Genomic DNA, 18418 nt, shown 5'->3' with positions numbered 1-18418 from the left:
TTGATTGTTAGATCGTGTAATCGTTGCGAAAAAAGATTTACGATTGAATTTGGACATTGAAAACCTACTATCTCATATTAGAAGTCTTTTCTCTATATATTAGATGCAAGATGAAAGTGGTTTAATTTAAACAAAATACGATAAAATTCGTCAGGTTCCTTCCGTTCCAAGTATAACAATCAAATCTTGAGGCTTCCGTTATTTTAATCTTTAGGTTGGATACATTAAAACGAAGCACGCTTGGTACATGATCGAACCAGTTGCTGGACATGACTTTACCAAAGAAAAGGAGCAACCACATATCGTGTATAAAAGGAGCCCAGATGAGTATCAAGCTCAGAGTCTCTGCAACGTCATCGGTGAAACGTCCAGGATCCTTGCCAAGCGTGCTTTGAATCCGCGGAAGAAAGTGCCCGCAAAATCAATCGAGAATAAGTCGTACACGCTAGAGCTGCTGGTCGTGTTGGACAAGTCTCTGTTGGATTATCGCAAAGAGTTCGATGTAGAAAATTACGTACTAACACTCTTCAATATGGCAAGTTAAAAGATTTACACATTTTGCATATTTGCTTCTAAATTCTTAAGCAATCCTCTTTGCTCAGGCCGCAGGATTGTTTCACGACGTCAGTCTAGGTGTACACATGCAACTGACCATAGTGAGAATTATAAGATTAGAAGTGGAGGAAAATGAGGTAAAGTACGAAGTAGAAACGTTCCTCAGAATAAAATATTGTTACTTTACCGGAGACACGCGATGGACTTTCTTCCACTTTCAATACGTTGATCATACGCTACCGGCCAATAATATAAAGTGCTTGAATGAATAATTCGAAAATCATTATGTACTTTGCCAAATTTTATTATCCTTCGTGTACAATGTGTACCTGTTATCAGGTGTCTACTGTACAATTTTGAGCACTTTCGGTGCACTTCGACGAAAGTTACGCTCAGAAAACTTAAAGGTGACATACTTTCGGCCGGTACTGTATGTCTTCTTTGCGAATGGAAAGTGTTTGGATTATAATTTATAATTTAGACGATATATTATGCGTTTAAGTTCGTGCCAATCAGACATATATTATGTTGAATACGCCGCAGATGAATTTGTCGATAAATCGAGACGCGGATGCGACGTTGAAGCACTTTCAAGAGTGGCAATACACCATGAATCCCGGCGGCGATTCCCACCCAAATCACCACGATTGTGCGATTCTCATTAGCAAGTACGCAGCACAGGCAATTCTGTCGGAAATTCAATTTAATCCTGAGATTACAGGTACTCACCCTTTTGACGATAACTTATCAGATTAGATATCTGTGTCTCGAGAAACCTCTGTGGCTTCACCGGTACATCCACGATCGCTGGTACGTGCGATCCTTTGAGAGGCGCAGCCATTGTGAGAGATGCTGGTCTGCCAACCGGTTATCATATAGCTCATCAGATAGGCCACACGTAAGCTCCTAATTAATTTTATCCGATCCGAGCTAATTACATGCAGGAAAAATTTCGAGTAATTATGCGCTCTAAAAATGGAGCAAACGTAGACAATTGTAGGACATGTACATATTATCGATCTTGTACGAAGTGGTCGCACAACAAAGTTAACTTCGTAATATTAACGTAATACTCTGTATCACATGTATGATACTTCACATACTCTTATTTCGACTAAGGAAATACTCTAGAACGGATTCTTCCACCATTCCCTCATGATTGCCTGCGCCATCGACCGGCCCCTTCATGCCAGTATGAAGTTAGTTTCCAACATTAAAAAAAAACTTCCTACAGCTTCGATTGCTCATTGTTTGTACATTCTCAAACAGTTCGATTTCTCGTTTGCACATGCTTAATTACAAAAAAGTTATGAACAAATGAAGTTTGACGAGCGGGTGCATTAGCTCAACTTGGAATATAATTAAAACCACTCGTACCAGTATAATTAATCGCAACGTATTAATCGACAGATTTGCACCTTCGCGTATTTTTCGATTCTTTGTTTGCTCAGCTACTGGATCGATCGCTCGCCAAACTTTATTCGTCTATAAACTTATTGTTTCGTAACTTTAATGTTAAGCAAAAATTAATAAAATAACAAGGTGTAGACTCTCGATATTTAAAAATACAAAAAATTAAGGGTTTGAGAATGCTACATTTGTTAGTGTGTTACAGTCTATACTATACTGAAATATCTACTACTGTGTTAAAAGAAGGGACAGAGTGAGAAGTAGATACCATCTCCATCTCTTTTTAATAATTCTGATTGGTCAACGGTGTTCCATCTCTCCTTATACAAGTAAGAGAGAAACAGTGAGATGAAAAATCGTTAACCAAACAAAATCAGAAAGAGATGTAGATGGTATCCACTTGTCCGTCTCACTCTGTCCATCTTCTCCCATTTGAGTAGGTAGTCAGTATCGTATAACGTTCACTGGTTACAGAATCATGTTTAACATATGATCAAATACAATTTCAAAACACACTTCGAACCATATTCCATTAAATAATTGACATTTCATCGTAGAACGAGAGGGATAATGTAGGAACTAGATGCGAATTAATTATTTCACGCTGAAAATTATTCGAATTGTGAGCCGAAACGTACAATTTTTGTAATACGCGTTAATTGTACTTGATCGTATATTAAACATGATACTGTAACACACTACAGCACTCTCAGGCGGTAATCTTTATTATTGAGAATGTGCAAACGGAAATCTATTAAGATTATTTTCGTTCAATTTTCTCGTTTAGTTGTGAAATTGGTCCAAAGTTCTTTCGTCAATAACTTTTGTGCTAGAAGTGCGCAATCAAAAATTTGAAATATGCAAACAACGAAACGAAGCAGAAAGTTATTCTCTTTAATGTTGGGGGCTAACTACGCATTGATCGCCTTGAAATCGCCGGCAGGAAAAAAACTCGAAATAAATTCCTAAAGACCGCTTCTTTGCCCGAGAGTGGAAATAATGGTATGCCGTGGCATCGTCGTAAATAAGTCACGGTCGAGAGCGTTGTTTAATGTATGAAGCGACTCCTCGTCGTCATGTACCTCGAGATACCTTTTAAGAGCGAGTCCGGACGGCGCGCGTGCCCCAATAAATATTCCACTCCGAAAAGCCGATTTTCTTTTTCTCATTACCAGCCTGGGTATGTCCCACGACGTGCAGCGGGAGAACGGCTGTCCCGGTATAGTTTATCACGAGAACGGATACGTGGTAACCACCGTTATGCACCCCGGCGACATGTACATCACGAAAAAATGGTCCGAGTGCTCCCGGCGCTACCTGCGCTCGTACATCGAGTAAGCTTAATGCTTGTTGCTCTTTCGCTGGCGGCTTTATTAAAGTCCGCCGGCAACAAAGCTGCTTTCCTCATCTACTCCGCGCGTTCTCTAGAAGCGGAGAGATGCAGAGTGTCTGATCTACGGCCGTAAATTTCAAATTAAATTAAGAATCGCGCTCCGGTCTCGTTGTCTCGCGGAACTCGACTCGGTAATCCGCGGTATGAAACGGCGAACGGTCACCATAAATTTCTACTGGTGTTCAAATCCACGCGTTTTCGGTAGCAATTTTTGTTCTAACGTGTCCAAAATTCTGAGGAAAAATCAATTATCGAAATAGGGAATAGGGAAGAGACAATTTCGCAAAAGCATAATTAATTCCTCAGAAATATTCCTATATATTATTTCTGAGTAGGTGAATTTGCTTTATATGTTGTGACATATGTGCAATGTCCATTCGTACTTCAGTAATACGAAATCGTCGATTTCAGGCAGGGTCTCGCGTTCTGTCTAGAGGACGAGCCGCAGGATCATCATTTTCCTGCGGTGGAAATGTTACCGGGCGTGATGTACAACGGCGACGATCAATGCCGGTTACGGTATCGACCAGATGCTCGGCAATGTGACATGGGAATCGTAAGTTGGTCGTAGATCAGAGACGCGACATTGCGGGCAAGTAACATCGCGGCGATCGCTTTGTGACACGGTGAAAGCGTAAAGCGCAATCGGCCGGTTCGTTAACGCGATTCTGATAACGCGTACGTTAACGTATCGGTAGCTTACGAGTCCGCATCGCCCGTAAACAGGCACCATCTGCCGTTCGCATCTACAAACCGATGCCTTTGCGGCCTACCTTATCCGTTTAGGAAAATACGTTCTCCAACGGTGCATGGCGTCAGATAAGAGGCCGGGGAAGTCGCGATATCGCGATCGGCATGCACCTAACTAAAACGAGGCTCCCGCAGGGATGACTGATCCTTATAGTCATTCGGGTTTAGCGAACTCAAGCTCAATGCACTGCGGATACTCGCGTATATTTATACATCACACATACACGCTGCTCCTTTATATAAGCGATAATTTAAGGAAAAGTGGGGAAGCGCGAGATGCGATCTAATTTAAAGATAATAAGAAGAATAAAAATACGACCGAGATCTAGATACGTGTTTAATACAGATAAATGAAAATAACGGGAGCTAAAGCTCATTTTTTATTTATACCTCTTAGTTAAAAAAAAAATAACCGAAACGAGACAATCTCGCCTGGTTTCCAGACCTGCGAAACACTTAGGTGCGCTATTCCGGGCAGAGGTTGCGTGACTGACAAGAAACCACCCGCCGAAGGCACCCCGTGTGGCGAAAAGAGAGTAAATTACCGCTTACGAATAAAGAGCGTAAAATAAGGCACGAAGGATGATCTAAGACCCGGAGGTCACGAGAATTGTGATGAAACGATTTATAAAAGTAATGATTCTTTAATTCCAGAGCTATTCTTTATAACAGCGTCAACTGTCAACTGTTATGAAAATTTTGTAATATTCTTTTCTTCTTAAATAATCGTTTAACTGTTTATTAATTTAGTCTTCCCTACACTGTAATAATTTGATTTTGCAAATTTAAGTAATTTTAGCTCGGGCTTCGATAATTTTATTTTAGAAAAAGATTCTCGAGTTCAATTCTTCCTTCATTTCGAAAGTAATTAACGTCCTATCGATCCATTAAGGATTTATGATAATTAATTATGCAAGTCTTGGCTGTATATCTTCACTTTAACTCATTTCAATACATTGTTCATCAAGATATTCGTTCGCGAGAATAACTGATGAATAAGTACTCGCCTTCGAGGGCCTTAAAAGCATATCAGAGTGCAGATTCGAAGAAAAATTACATATTGATCAATTAATCAAGGTCCTCGAAGACCTTTCACCGAGGGGCCATTATGTCGGAACAGTTTAAGTATCTCACGAAAGAGATACGACGAGAGTACATAGCAGAAAGCTAAAAAAGCTATCTGGATCCGCCATCAACCGTGAGTCACGCGCCCTTTCGGAATTAAAACCAGTTTCAGGCTTCAGTTGAGTTTCATTGGCCCTTAAGGCAACAAAGCACGGCAATGTTAAAGATTGCGAGCGGGTATTCGCAGATATATTCTTACAAAGTATATCAAGCTAACATTGCGCGCAGACACATCGTATAAATTCGCTCATAATAATACGTTTGTAAAGTTTGTAAAACATCGCGATTTTATACTGCTTCTTACTTGCCTCTTTACATCATGGAAGTAGGTTTAATAAGCAGGGAGCTTCTTATAGACGGCTAATGCACTTTGAAAATTAAAAGATTATTTATTTGAAACTTAATAACGAGTTAGAAAGAAAGGAGGAAACTTAAAGTAGTGCATGGGCAGTCAATGCGAAATCCGTTTCGGGACTGAAAGAGATTTACTTGAGTATATCCAGAAGCTCGTAGTTTCCAGAAGATGTAAAAGGTCGACTTGAAATTTACTGAACGAATTCGATATATAAAAGAAACTATATACGGAGAATCGGGCAAACATACATATAGCCCGCATAAAAATTCACGTATCTTGCCAGATAAAACTTGTTTCAAGTCGAGTCACGGATATTTCGGAAATCGAAACGAGGCAAGTCGGCTGAAATGTTTTTTGCGGTTGGTCAAGCATGCGCGGCTACGTGATGTTGCAAAAGGGATTCGGCAAAACGTGATAGAATGTAGATGCATGTGAGACCCCGTAATGGCCAGGAGACGAGCGGTGTCCAAATATCACACATCAGCGAAATATCAGATTTGGGTGACAATGTTAATAACTGGACCGGGCTGAAGCGTTGAAGCGCGTAGACGAGGATCATTAGCGCTGGCCGACTGGCCGACTACCGCTTCGGGGTGTCGGACACTACTGTTGAAGCTCGTGAATCTCACCGGCGAGTAATCTCTAATTACTCGAGCGAGCTTGAACAAAGTCGAATGGTCGATACCAGCGCGCGATAAATCGGACCGGCATCAGAAACGGACGATGTCCCCTTTCTTTAATCATAGATCTTCCGAGCATGCGAACGTCGGTGGACTTCCGAATGTGCACAGATGCGTTTTTTTTTTAGAAAAATTGAAAATTTTATTAGGTGTCGGCTATAAATAATAAACCAAGACATATATGTATGCATGTCCTGGTACGTACACCTTTTTTTTAAAACGCGTTCTAACCACGATCCATTGGAATATATATAGAAAAGAAGGAACGCTTGATATTTCATTTAAATAACTCGACGTAAAAAGAAAAACAAATTTCCAACCGATGAAATTTAGTGAGTAAAATTGGACGATGTGCAGAGGATTGCAAAGTTTAAAAAATTGAAATCGGAACGATAACATCGACTACGAAAATAGATTGATCTGCCTACGTGCGTAAAAATTCAGTTTGTTTGTCATGCCACTTCACAACAGCCGATGCAATCATCGGTGGAATGAAATAGACAAATAGATGCGCAATTGCAGTTCGTGAAACGAAGAGCAATTATCTCGTCGCCGGCCGAGGGCAGATTCGATGCGTTTGCGTGTTATCGCGGAATCGAGCGTATACTTTAATGCGCGGACGTTTCTAAATGGAAAAGCGAGATAGCTGAATTCAAGTAGCCGTTCCAACGAAACGGCGAGACACTTCCGAGAATTTGTACAAAATGACGAGCCGCGAAATTGGAGGCGTAAAGTACACGAATTTCAGCTATACTTCCTTGCATGTACATGCATACTAAACGCGAGATGTGTCTACGTATTTTTGCAGCTATGCAGAGTGGCAGGTGTCATTATAAATAATTAGTAATAGTTACGCGACGGCGACGAGTGAAAGGCAGAAATATTATTCCACCTGGCAGACATTTAAGCGGCTTTAAGTACGCTTAAAACTGCACAAGTCATAAAGGGACTCGATAATTATTCGCGTCGTGGAATAGCATTAGTGATTCTAATGGAACAAGACGAAGGTCTCTCGGAGCGCAAGAATATCTTCTCGCAGGACATAATAAATTTCCACCTCGCGCTTCTAAAGGACGTAGTGCGTCATTTAGTCTCGTTTGTAATGCACCTCCCCGGGACATCCTCCGTGCCTTGTCGTATCTCGTGACGTAAGTCAGGTGTCGCGACGTCGAGGGTTAACGAATGTTACAGTGGTGTTACCAAATGAAGTGCCTAATGGTTGGAGAACGACCTGGAGTCACTAACGGCGGCTGGGACGCCTGGTCGTCCTGGAGCAGGTGTTCGCGGACATGCGGCTCCGGCGTGGCGTATGCCGCGAGAAAATGCAACCGGCCGTCTCCGTCCGGAGGCGGCTCTTATTGCGTGGGTGACAGGAAGCGCTATAAAATCTGCGCCACGGACGTTAGTTTCGAGAGTCGCGAACAGCTTGCCGGTAAACGCAGCGCGAACTTACGCGGGTTTGAGTAAACATCCGACCTGTGCGACAATCGCATTTTCCGCGAGGTTGTCGTAGAAATTGAAAACGCTTTCTTCGTACAAAGAACTTTACGCGACGCGCGAAAATGTGTAATAAACTCGCGCATTAAATTTAAAAAAAATATAGACGAAAATGCAAAGTCTTAAACGCGCTGTGTCGACGTAAAGCTGTTGGAGACGGAAAATTGACGTGCATGGCATTAACGTCGAGTGTTTTTTCGCAGCCCTGCGAAATCGGCGCACCGTCGTTTCGCGACGTGCAGTGCGCCGAATTCAACGACTGGGTATTTCCAGAAGACGGAAAGGTTCATCGTTGGGTGGCGTATAATCTGCCCGAAGGTAATAAGCGGTGAGCGATCTTCGGCCTCGCGTCGACTTAGTGACTTATCTTCCCTAGACCTGAAGGCGTCCGAAAACCCCTGCGCGCTTTATTGCATGAGCGAGACTAATCTGGTGACCTCGTTGAGACCGAAAGTGGTAGACGGTACCACATGCTACAGAGGCGTCCGAGACATTTGCGTCGGGGGTGTGTGCATGGAGGTACCTTGCGACCTAGATATGGAATCCACCGCCGCTGAAGACGTCTGCGGTGTCTGTCGAGGCGACAGCACCTCGTGCACCTTGAAGCAAGGAACATTGTCATTTATGGCCCGAGCCCGTAAGAAAGAGCGTAGTATTAATATTAGAATGAAAACTTGGCATACAAATGCAAATACGGAGATTTCATTTTGTCTAGTTTTTCTGCGCGCTAATGCCATTCCACCTTTGCAAGATTTCCAAAGTAACGGTCCTTGCCGGACATTAAAGTCAACTTTTGCATTATTAAAAATACTTGTATAATATTTCAAAAACGAATGGCTGAATATTGTATTAGCGTCTTCGGATATTCAGTCTGTCTCTCCTTCTGTCAATCCCTCCTTTGAATTTCTCATAATAATTTCCTTGGCGTTCTCGCTTACTATTCCACGTCGGGGGAATTTCGCGACTTGACAAAAATGCCGATGAACTTCAATGTCGGTACAGCACGGAGAATGGGAAAGTACGCGAATGAGAACTTCCGTGAATTAAAATTCCGTCAGAGCAGAAGTATAAGGCGCGCGTTCAGTCTTGCGCTTTAAGAGGAATCCCGAGCGGCACATTGAGAACATGTGTATGTGTGTAAGGGAGAATGAGAAAGATAGAGAGAAGGAGAGAAAGCGCGCGCAATTCACGACAGCCGAATAAATCTGCATTGCGCAACAACGCGGTGCTGCGCTGAAATTGAAATTTCAACGAATAATATCGCGCGCGGCAGCTTTTTGCAATAATCTTCCGAGAGAATTTCCACGTTAAGGGTTGAAGAAGATAACAGATGTGCCGGCCGGTGCCAGGAATATTCGCGTCGAGGTGGCGGAACCGGCCAAATCCAAGATCGTGGTGCGCACCAGAGGCGCGAAGACCGTGTTGATCGATGGGTAAATAAAATTCTTTTTCATTTTTGTATAACGCGTACCTACGTAATAATCTCGAGGAAGCTGGCGCCGTTATTTATTGTCTGATTGAACGTTGCGAGCAACGTCTCTGATTCGGTGCTCTCTTCTCGACCTACTCTTCATCAATCTTGTTACGTTTATGACACACCGCGCAAATAAAGATACCAGATCTTACTCCATAATTAACAAGGCGGTGTTGATTATTTCAGCAACCGCCTAGGAATGTTCGATGTGCCGGGCTCCAAGGCGTGGCTGGGAATGATAAGGCCGAGGCAGGAAGCTTTGAATATACCGGGACCCGTCACTGAAGACTTGATTATATTGGTAAACATAATGAACGCACTCCGCTAATTAGTCGCTACTCTCGGCAAATCGATAACGTATCTCCAACAAGGTGTTCGAACGTGGACATGTGCTATCGGCAAGAATGCGCAAGTAGAAACGCCCTTAAGAACGTTTTACGTTCAACGTCAGTGTTTTCTTGACCATGCCTGGCATCTTTGATAATACAGAAAATTTCTTGCGAAAAATGTTACATCGTTGAAAACTTAAAAATCGCGTATTCGACAGTTCCGTGTACGGCCGACAACCCTTATCGGCGCGCAGTTCACAAAAGTCGAACCGTGTTAATTGACGTTGTTAATTACCGCTGGCGACATTGAAGAATTCTGATTAGATGATTTTACGTTCACTTAAAATCGCAGTATTGCTGTAATAATCAACTGCTACAACATTCAAAGGAAGCGGGTCGCGAGTCAGGTTCTTTTTTTTTCAAATATAATTCTGACTCTTGTCGACGCGACGTGGATAAAGTGCAACGTTTTACGAAATGGCTACAAAGTAAAATTTTATTTCTGAAAACGCATCTTAAGCGTGGTGCACATTTTCTTGCTCATATTAAAGTAACTAATAAATTATTTTAGAAACTAACGTTAGAGCGAGCGAGACAGAGAGATTTAATTTGAGCCTTTGGCAGTATTTTCTTTGACAGCTAATTAATCCGGCAGGTTTTAGCAAAGGAGAACGTCACATTGAAATACTCATTAGGATTGAAGCAACGTACTCCGCGCAAACCCGAGTTCTCTTGGGACTTCATCGACTGGGAGAAATGCTCGGCAGGTTGCGGCCCGGGAGAGCAGATATCGAAACCCCGTTGCATCGAGAAAATCGGTGGACTGGTAGACGATAAATTTTGCAGAAACATGAGTAAACCAACCGCAAAAGTCAGGCCGTGCAATCAAGCGCCCTGCGTACCGCGGTAATACCGTATGAAATTTGAAATATTTATGAAACTAGCAGATGATATAAAAACAAAACTATGATCTTTAACGATGCTTGATACGCGGTGGAGTCGAGATCGATTGCGTGTCAAAGGATTCACGCCGCACTCATTACTCTCATAGACAATAATGATAACATTTACATAACAATGACGTATATATCGCTCTCATATCGTCGCATTTCGTTGACCATATCATGTCCAGGACAGAATTGTCACTTTTATCTCTGTGAAGTAACGAATGGACATGACACCGCGCGATAATCGCCGTCGCCCCATCGTCGCCAGCTAATTAAAAGCCTCGCGCTTATCTTCGCGCGCGATTCCAGGTGGATCATTGGCGAATGGCAAGGCTGCGCACCGTGTACGCCAGGCTGCAAGAGAAGGCGCGCTGTCAAATGTGTACGACCCGTCGGCCGTGGCGAGCAGGATCTCGACGTGGTCGAGGACAGCTACTGCCAAGGACCGAAGCCAAGGGAGTCGGCGTCTTGCGAAGCCAGCCGACGAAGACGAGAAGACAGAGGTGCCGCCGCCGACAAACGCTCCGCTCGCCCGAGCACGCTAACGCGACAAAACGACTTCGTTAGAGCTGCTCGAGTGACTGTTAAGGCGGCTTTAAGCGGCGCCGTCGTGGAAGACCGACACCCGGGCGAAGTCTCCGCACGACCGGAACAGCCTGGGGATTCGTCCAATCGCTCTTGTTTGATCAGCAGCACCGGGTACGTTAATGCGCTGCCGGGTGAGACAACGGGCTTAGTTTCAGCGGCTCGAAATTCGGCTAAGATCGTTCGTCGAGATCGTTCTCAGATAGACAAAAGATCCGGGAATACGCCGAGCGCTAAAGAGAAGATAAATGCGAATAAGATTAAGAAGGGCGAGGTAGTGATCGATAAAGAGGACATTCGGAACCTAACGCTGACGATTATTCTGGAGCGCGATGAAAGGAACGCCGTTATGAATTTTCCAAAGGATTTTGAGCCTCGACCGCCGGAAAATAGCACGGAGTTCACCCTGGCCGGCACGGATGCTCTCAGATACATACAAAGAATTCAGGAAGAAGCGCGCGCCTCTTCCGGGCTCTCGATTTTTCGCGAACGACGTGCATGCGATACGCGAAATAGATCGATGGCGCAAATGATCGCGGGGAAGAAATTCGCGCGCTTCCCGGCGCGATGAAAGAGAAAAGAATTTATTGTTATACCGGGGGGGGACGTATGCGAATATGTATATCGATTACTCTCGCGCGAGAGTGCATACTCTCTCTCTCTCGGAACGGCGTCCGCGGCGCAAACGAGTGGAGAACGGAGCGGCGCGCGTCTGGAAGACGAATCTGCGTCGATTCGAGCGATCGTTATGCGATCTATCAAGGGGACTTTTACGAGTCGTTGGGCAGAACGACGGGCACGATGGTGCGCCGCTCTCGAGCGGTAACGTAACGCGCGGCGCGTGCAGATCGCCGGTGCTCGATGCGATAAAAACAATCGTTGCGTTATACGACCGAATTATACTTACGGCGCGCGCTTTTATACAGGCGTATCAAATTTTAACGATCGGACAGCGGCGGAGAGCCCACGTTCGATCGTTGGGAGTCGCGAGTCGCAAGATGAATCGCCCGATTAAATCAGCGACGTTGCTCGAGTCCGGCTAACGTAGCCGTAATTGACGATAAAGCGGCGATAGATCTGCCTGAGCCCGAAGATAATCTCTCAATACGCGGCGGTATATGCCGACGAGGGACGATGGGCGACATAAATTACGCTCGAACGACGCGAAGATGATGATTTCCCGCGACCCACTAACGAGTCCCGCCGTTGAGCATTGATCTTTCCGATTCATCGTTCGCGCGTGTTATTTATAGCGGGAGCGATACTTTGTAATGATCCGAGATTGCAGACGTTCGCCCTCCCTTAATGGCCCGTGTCCTGGGGGTATCGTAGGGAAATGCCCGGGCGCGCGACATTTTCTTGTACCAATAAAGATTAAGTGGTAACAAAAAAAAAGGCGCGCGGGCGAGTCATCAATCTTGAGCTTGTCCTCGTTCTACGAGGGGGTTCCACGATACGAAACGTCTGTCTGTCTGTCTACGGAGCATCGCGGACAAGCGTCATATCGATGGACGATATTTTCTCTTCGCCACGCGGCTCTTTTCGTATTACCTATACCGTATTATTTGACTTGACGGCCTTCGTGCTGTCAGGCTAATCAATCACGCGCGACGTGAATCAGCAAAGAGCAAGTCAGCTTGTAACGGAGTATGTAATGCTAGCTTTTCGATCCATATCTAAGTATTCATATATTTCTGAAACTTACACACGGCCGACAAGTATATGCCGGAGATAACGTACATTTATCGCAGCGTTTAACTACTTTTTTTACTCCGCTCAACGTCTTTTTTCCGCGGTCTCGACGAGCTGAGACGGATTGAGAGCTTCGTTGCCGGCGATAGAAACAGCGCGCGGACCCGCCGTCAGATTATGACGGGCCAACTGCTCGATAAGTCTAACCGCCTGGGCGCCCGTGTACACCTTCCGTTGCCTCGTATCGATGCCGACCCCGACGAGATCGCCGGCTTCCTGGAACGCCTTGTCCGACAGATTAGACTGAAGAGACTCGTCCATGTATGGTGCCTGCATCAGTACAACCTTGTCGATGGGTATCGAATCCTTGATGATGGATCCAGGCTTCAGCGTAGTGAATCTCTCCTCCGCGTCGCAGGTGCGCTTACGCTTGTCCTCGTTTGTCATCGCCCAGTCGTAAAGGACCTGTCGGAAGTCCCGCGCGGCGCTCGTCCCTTCGAGCTTGTCGCCATCGCGCAACTTGTCACGGGCCCTCTCCAAATAACGTGCTAGACCGAGGTCGACGAATCTGTCGATCATTCTTCGCCGATCGTCTGGTGACGCTTTCTCTTTCGCATTCACCAGCTCCTGCTCGTCGGATCGTCGAGTTTTCTTGGGACACATCGTTCTGCAGGGTCTCGTACCTGGTGTGAATGCATCATGGAGTGCTTTCTCGACGGAACTGCCGCCAAGTCTTGGATTTTTATTTCGTCAAAAATGTTACAAGCACGAAAGGCCACGATACTACCTGTACACTCCTCTTTCTGCCTCGGCACACGACCTTTGCACGCGTCTAGATTTGCCTGCACGTCGTCCTCCCCGGACCTGGCACTTGGCCTTACACATTGAACCTTGCGGTGTCTCATACCCTTCTTCCCGTCGCAGGCGCTGCATTTACTCCATTGGCTCACTCTCCATCTACACGTGCAACCGGCGGCGGACATGGATTTATTTACTTTACTATCAGATTCGTCGAGCGGACGCTAATGTGCGTGCAAAACGCTAGATCGATGTTTATGCGATGCTGAGTTAACATCTTATTTATCGGCGGACGTATGCGGGCATAGGTGCGTAGTACCACGTCATCGTTAAAGAAGGAACTAAGATCGATGGAGCGGAAGCCAATAGCGTTCAGAGATTTTTATCTTAACGTCGTAGGTATTATTTAAATCGTCGTTGTTGGGCGGAGCAGTGATAACTTGCATTTTCTTAATACTAGGACAATTTTTCCATTACCTCTTTTTCGTGTCGCCACAAGAGCCAGCTATTAGAAATATAAAAAAAAATCGCGAACTTTATATTACTCTAAGAATTTACATTGTCTCTCTATGAAATGCAGGTTCTATTTTATTATTAAAAAATATCACTGCACCGCCCATAATTATCTTATGCTATGTCATCGTTAAAAAAGGAACTAAGATCGATAAAACGGAAGCCAATAGCGTTCAGAGATTTTTATCTTGACGTCGTAGGTATCGTTCGAACCGTCGTTGCTGGGCGGAACAGTAATAAGCTGTAGTTTCTTACTACCAGGAAAATTTTTCCATTACTACGCGTTGTTACGAAATGCAGCTGTTAGAAGCACCGGTGTAAAAAATATCGCGAGTTTTATGCTGTATAAGAATTTACACGTTTTCTCGATAAAGTACAGCTTCTGTTTTATTATTAATTCGATCTGAAAATACTACTGTGCCGCCCACGATAAATGAATGATCTTGGTACGTGTAACCATATTACGACGCATTGTCTACATCTACGCGAAACTCACGACGTCTGGAACTCGCGGCTTACTTTGCGGGACAAGGGGCCTGATTGCAAATGCGGCTCTTTGCTTCCGGACGCGGTATACCGTCACAGAAGTTGGGCGTCACTCGCCCGCCCTGTTCCTCGATGCAGGACGCCTCGGATATCTGCGCAAATCGATGACACGTCCTTCGCATAAAAGCGGTCGCATTCGCGGTTGCATTAGGCACCCGCGTGCGCGTGTAACGTTGTCACATAAATTACCATCGTGCCACCATCGCACTTAGCGTTGCATTCTGACCACTCGATGAAGTCCCACATATACTTGGGCGTGTACGATGCATTCGCCGACCTCACGTAGTACTTGTAGTCTATTCCAGGATTGTCTTGGGGCTTGAAGAACACATACTGAAAGGCCAGAGGGACAAAAAGTTGTAAACTCGTCATACTTTCCAGCACTTTATTGATATAACGCAGTACACTAGAAATTATTAATTTTCATGAAACGACAATTATTCGGGAGCAGATAACAGTTTCAATCTACACTTTGAGAATTGCATATTTTTATCACACGCTTCAGCAATTAAAGAGCGTGTAAAAGTAAAATATTCGTAACGACTTTGCGGACAAGATAATTCTCTATAAATAAATTTACGATCTCGCGCAAACTAGAGGCTGCGGATGAAAGATGCATTCGCGGTATTAGATTTTATATATATCGCGCAAAACCGATAATTGTGTCGTGTGTACGTTATCGTCGAGATAATCGTTGGGGAATGAACATGGTTTACTTGTATCTCGATATCATCGGATATCGGGCCTTTCATTTCCACTACTTCCTTGTCCGGCTCCGGATGCGTGTAGATAATCATCGTTCCAGCGCACTCGTAATCTCCGCTCTTAAACTCGCGGCTACGCGGACGACAACGTCATAAAAGTGTACCGTAAAAATACGCTGCGCGCTTTATCAACGTTACAAAATGCATCTGCGCGTATCAATTTTCTCGGGACGTTTATGCGCGCTATGGGCGTTATAAATTAAAGAAGGGAAAGAGAGAGAGAGAAAGAGTTTGCGGAAGCTCACTTGTCTCCATTGATGCAGTATGCTTTATCTTTTTCGAGTTTCACGGCCAGTATGTTCTCGCTGGGCTTCCTCTCGGAGACCTGCACGCTCCGGGCTCCCCGCGGAATTGTCACGATCTTCACATATGCTGCGAAAAAGAGAGGGGCGATATATCACGAGAAGAAACTGCGCGACTTCATTGGACAAGCCGTGAGTACAATCTACTGAATCTTTACCGCTCTGCGACGCTGTCTCGGTAAACTCGCCCACCACCGGGCTGCATTTGGCTCCGTCGCCTTTACATATGCCGCATTTATCTTCGATTGCATCCGAGTCTATCACCCAATCGCATCCAACTTTCTACGGTGCGTGAAACATGCCGTAAGATGGACGCGACGAGTAATAATCGCAAATGCCGCGCGCGTAAAAGAATTTCTTTAAAAGATATTTTCTTTGTAAAAAAAAGGAACGGAGTATTTTCTTTAGTAGAATATGTTGGGGGCGATGGTAAATTTTGTTGCCGCTCGTTGTTTCTGTTACGTCGAGTCCTTGGTTATTTAAGTTGTACTACATGTAATTCCAGTGAATTTCCCGTTAATTAATGGCAGATAGCTAACGCTAGCTACGAACAAAGTAATTACAAACGTGTATATAAGAATTGCACGAAATTTAATTACAGTGCTACCAAATTTAATTTCGCTAGAGTAACACAAAAATTGCCATAGACGCGCAGGTATTTAACGCGCGTGCCATTAATTATTTCGAATACATTGATTTATGCGCGTGCACTTGCGCTTGATTGCAAACGTATAACCCAGGCGCAATTTTCATTAGAAAATTTCGAACCCTCGAGTCGCCTTTAAGAATATCGGTAAAATTCGATATAGAAAATTTGTAGAAATGTCGAGAAGGTTCGACATTTGTAGCTGACGGATTTTATTGGATCAGCATGGCAATCCTAACGCGGATAGTAGGGATTTCTCGGCAAGGCGTGATTCCATTCGAAAAAGTTACGATTTCACACCCTGCACGTTCCGGAGATGCACATGTAGTTGGTCCCGGCCTTGCAGGGCGTCGAGTCGTTCGCCGTCGGCGAGATCTTCACGTAGGTTCGCTTCTCGTTGATGCAGTAGAGCGCGCAGGGTTCTAATTTCGGGTCCATGTATGGCTGCCATTGATGAACCCCGTCCGCCAGGATCTCCTCGTTGTCGTGTTCCGAGCACTGTACCGCACGGTACGGCGGTTTCGTCGGGTCGCAGGGCTGTTGCAATTTAACGCGGAACGTTATAGCGAATGTGTGACGGAATTCCGCGCGGGATGGTATACGAGGAGAATTGCGACAGCGTAGAGAATCGTCGTACGACGAAAAAGAATTAAAACGTTTCGCCGAGCTCCGTCACGGAGATGCTCGCGGCAATGATAGAGTCTCTCTCTCTGTCTCTCTCTCTCTCTCTCTCTCTCTTTCCCTCTCGCTCTCGAACTGAATTTGTTACAGCGTGTTGTACCGCTCGCGTCTACCATGTAGCAATATGAAATGGTAACGCGGTATCTCGCTGCTGGAAAATGTAAAAAAAATCCCGTAAGCGTGACGACACAATGTTGTCAGCCACCTTCGTCGTCGTAACGAAAATACGACAGAGAGAGAGAGAGGGACAGAGAGACAGACACGACCATCGCCGGTACTTGGAATGTGTAATTCGGCTGGGCAGTTTGAAAGCCGTCAAAGCCGCCCCGGGAGGAATCGCGCGGTCAACGTCGCGTATCGCGATGAGGCGCGATGGTCGATTTTGGTGAAACTCGCGGTACGCGAGGAACGACGGAAGGTGCAATTTACCGTAGTGTTGCAAGTGGAAAGCCTTCTTCTCTCGCCGATGCAGTACCTGCCGCCGTCGGCCGGCACCGGCCGGTCGCATTCTCTCTCGGAGTACTTAAGGCCACCGCCGCAGGTCCTGCTGCACGGACCCATGGGACCCCATTCGCCCCATCCGCCGTTCACCGCGGCCGGTCGGGCGCCCATGTCCACGCACTTCTTGTGGATGCACCACTAGATTCGCGTGCGCGCACAACGCCCTTTGTTATTATCGTCGTCCCGCGGGTTAGAAGAATGCAATATGTCTCGCGGGCTACTCTCCGCCTCGTGCTTGACGCGAATACCAATTTCCAGCGCGGAGAGTCGCGCGAAGTTTCCTGACACTTCAATTTATTTCCCCGGCGCGATTAAATCTACGTCCGCCGCTCTCGCGAGCGCGCCGAAGGCGACGAAATCTACATCCGCGAGAGGCGACGCACGAGGAAGGCGCGTCGTTTAATAAATCTCTCCGCTCGCGGAGAAAGGGGGAGGGAGAAACGCTCTTTTATTCCGCTACGTTTCCGGCGGCGTTCCGGGACGCGGGTCGCGCCTCGTAAATGGCTTTCGATCGCGTCGAAAGCCATTTGCGTTCGCGTTCGTTTGATAATTGATGTCACCTCGCAGCGACATATTATTTACGTCGCCGGTAATATCTGCGGATGCATAAACAACAACGCTAAGCGGTCGCTAAATAATCCGCGCCGGGAATATATTTTGCCGGAGGAACAGGTTCTACCTAAGCCGCGCGCACCTTATTCTCACCGCACTTGGTACCGTCAGCCTTCGGCGTCCCCAGGGAATAGCAGCTCGTGTTGGTCAAGCACCACAGATTCTCGCAGCCGCTCGCCTGAAATATACGCACGGTCGCGAAGAGCCTAGGCTGATCAGATTAGTCTTAAAGGAATAGGAGGAGAGACAGAGACAGGAACAGA

General features: G+C 45.6%; 2 protein-coding genes across 2 annotated transcripts in view; one reads left to right on the top strand and one right to left on the bottom strand.

The window, feature by feature from the left end:
* The first annotated feature begins 247 nt into the window (after window positions 1-247).
* On the top strand, window positions 248-11671 carry LOC105561950 (A disintegrin and metalloproteinase with thrombospondin motifs 6-like). Its single transcript, XM_012012364.1, has 13 exons — window positions 248-535; window positions 603-692; window positions 1072-1223; window positions 1307-1453; window positions 3141-3299; window positions 3770-3914; window positions 7460-7700; window positions 7913-8083; window positions 8142-8402; window positions 9078-9198; window positions 9426-9540; window positions 10224-10474; window positions 10825-11671. Exons 1-13 carry the CDS (start codon window positions 248-250, stop codon window positions 11669-11671), a joined length of 2988 nt encoding a protein of 995 aa, XP_011867754.1.
* A 1108-nt stretch (window positions 11672-12779) lies between these two features.
* The window catches only part of LOC105561892 (A disintegrin and metalloproteinase with thrombospondin motifs 7-like), a 13080-nt gene continuing 7441 nt past the window's right edge, over window positions 12780-18418 (bottom strand). The window contains exons 9-18 of the mRNA XM_012012249.1: window positions 18238-18333; window positions 17472-17681; window positions 16662-16898; window positions 15874-15997; window positions 15659-15785; window positions 15366-15486; window positions 14839-14982; window positions 14623-14741; window positions 13580-13749; window positions 12780-13475 (exon numbers count right to left, since the gene is read on the bottom strand). Coding sequence (XP_011867639.1) covers window positions 12877-13475; window positions 13580-13749; window positions 14623-14741; window positions 14839-14982; window positions 15366-15486; window positions 15659-15785; window positions 15874-15997; window positions 16662-16898; window positions 17472-17681; window positions 18238-18333 — 1947 coding nt within the window. The 3' untranslated portion in view covers window positions 12780-12876. The remainder of the gene's footprint in view (window positions 13476-13579; window positions 13750-14622; window positions 14742-14838; window positions 14983-15365; window positions 15487-15658; window positions 15786-15873; window positions 15998-16661; window positions 16899-17471; window positions 17682-18237; window positions 18334-18418) is intronic.

Source organism: Vollenhovia emeryi, unplaced genomic scaffold (genome assembly GCF_000949405.1).
Source record: "Vollenhovia emeryi isolate VEMERY1.0 unplaced genomic scaffold, V.emery_V1.0 DF939198.1, whole genome shotgun sequence".
Classification (NCBI taxonomy): domain Eukaryota; kingdom Metazoa; phylum Arthropoda; class Insecta; order Hymenoptera; family Formicidae; genus Vollenhovia; species Vollenhovia emeryi.
This window is presented reverse-complemented; position numbering and strand designations above follow the sequence as displayed.

Coding starts and splice junctions, on each gene's coding strand:
- LOC105561950 (XM_012012364.1), top strand. CDS start 248: ATGATCGAACCAGTTGCTGGACATGACTTTACCAAAGAAAAGGAGCAA. Junction 693..1,071: donor TAGAAGTGGAGGAAAATGAG/GTAAAGTACGAA, acceptor CGTGCCAATCAG/ACATATATTATGTTGAATAC. Junction 8,403..9,077: donor GTCATTTATGGCCCGAGCCC/GTAAGAAAGAGC, acceptor TTCCACGTTAAG/GGTTGAAGAAGATAACAGAT.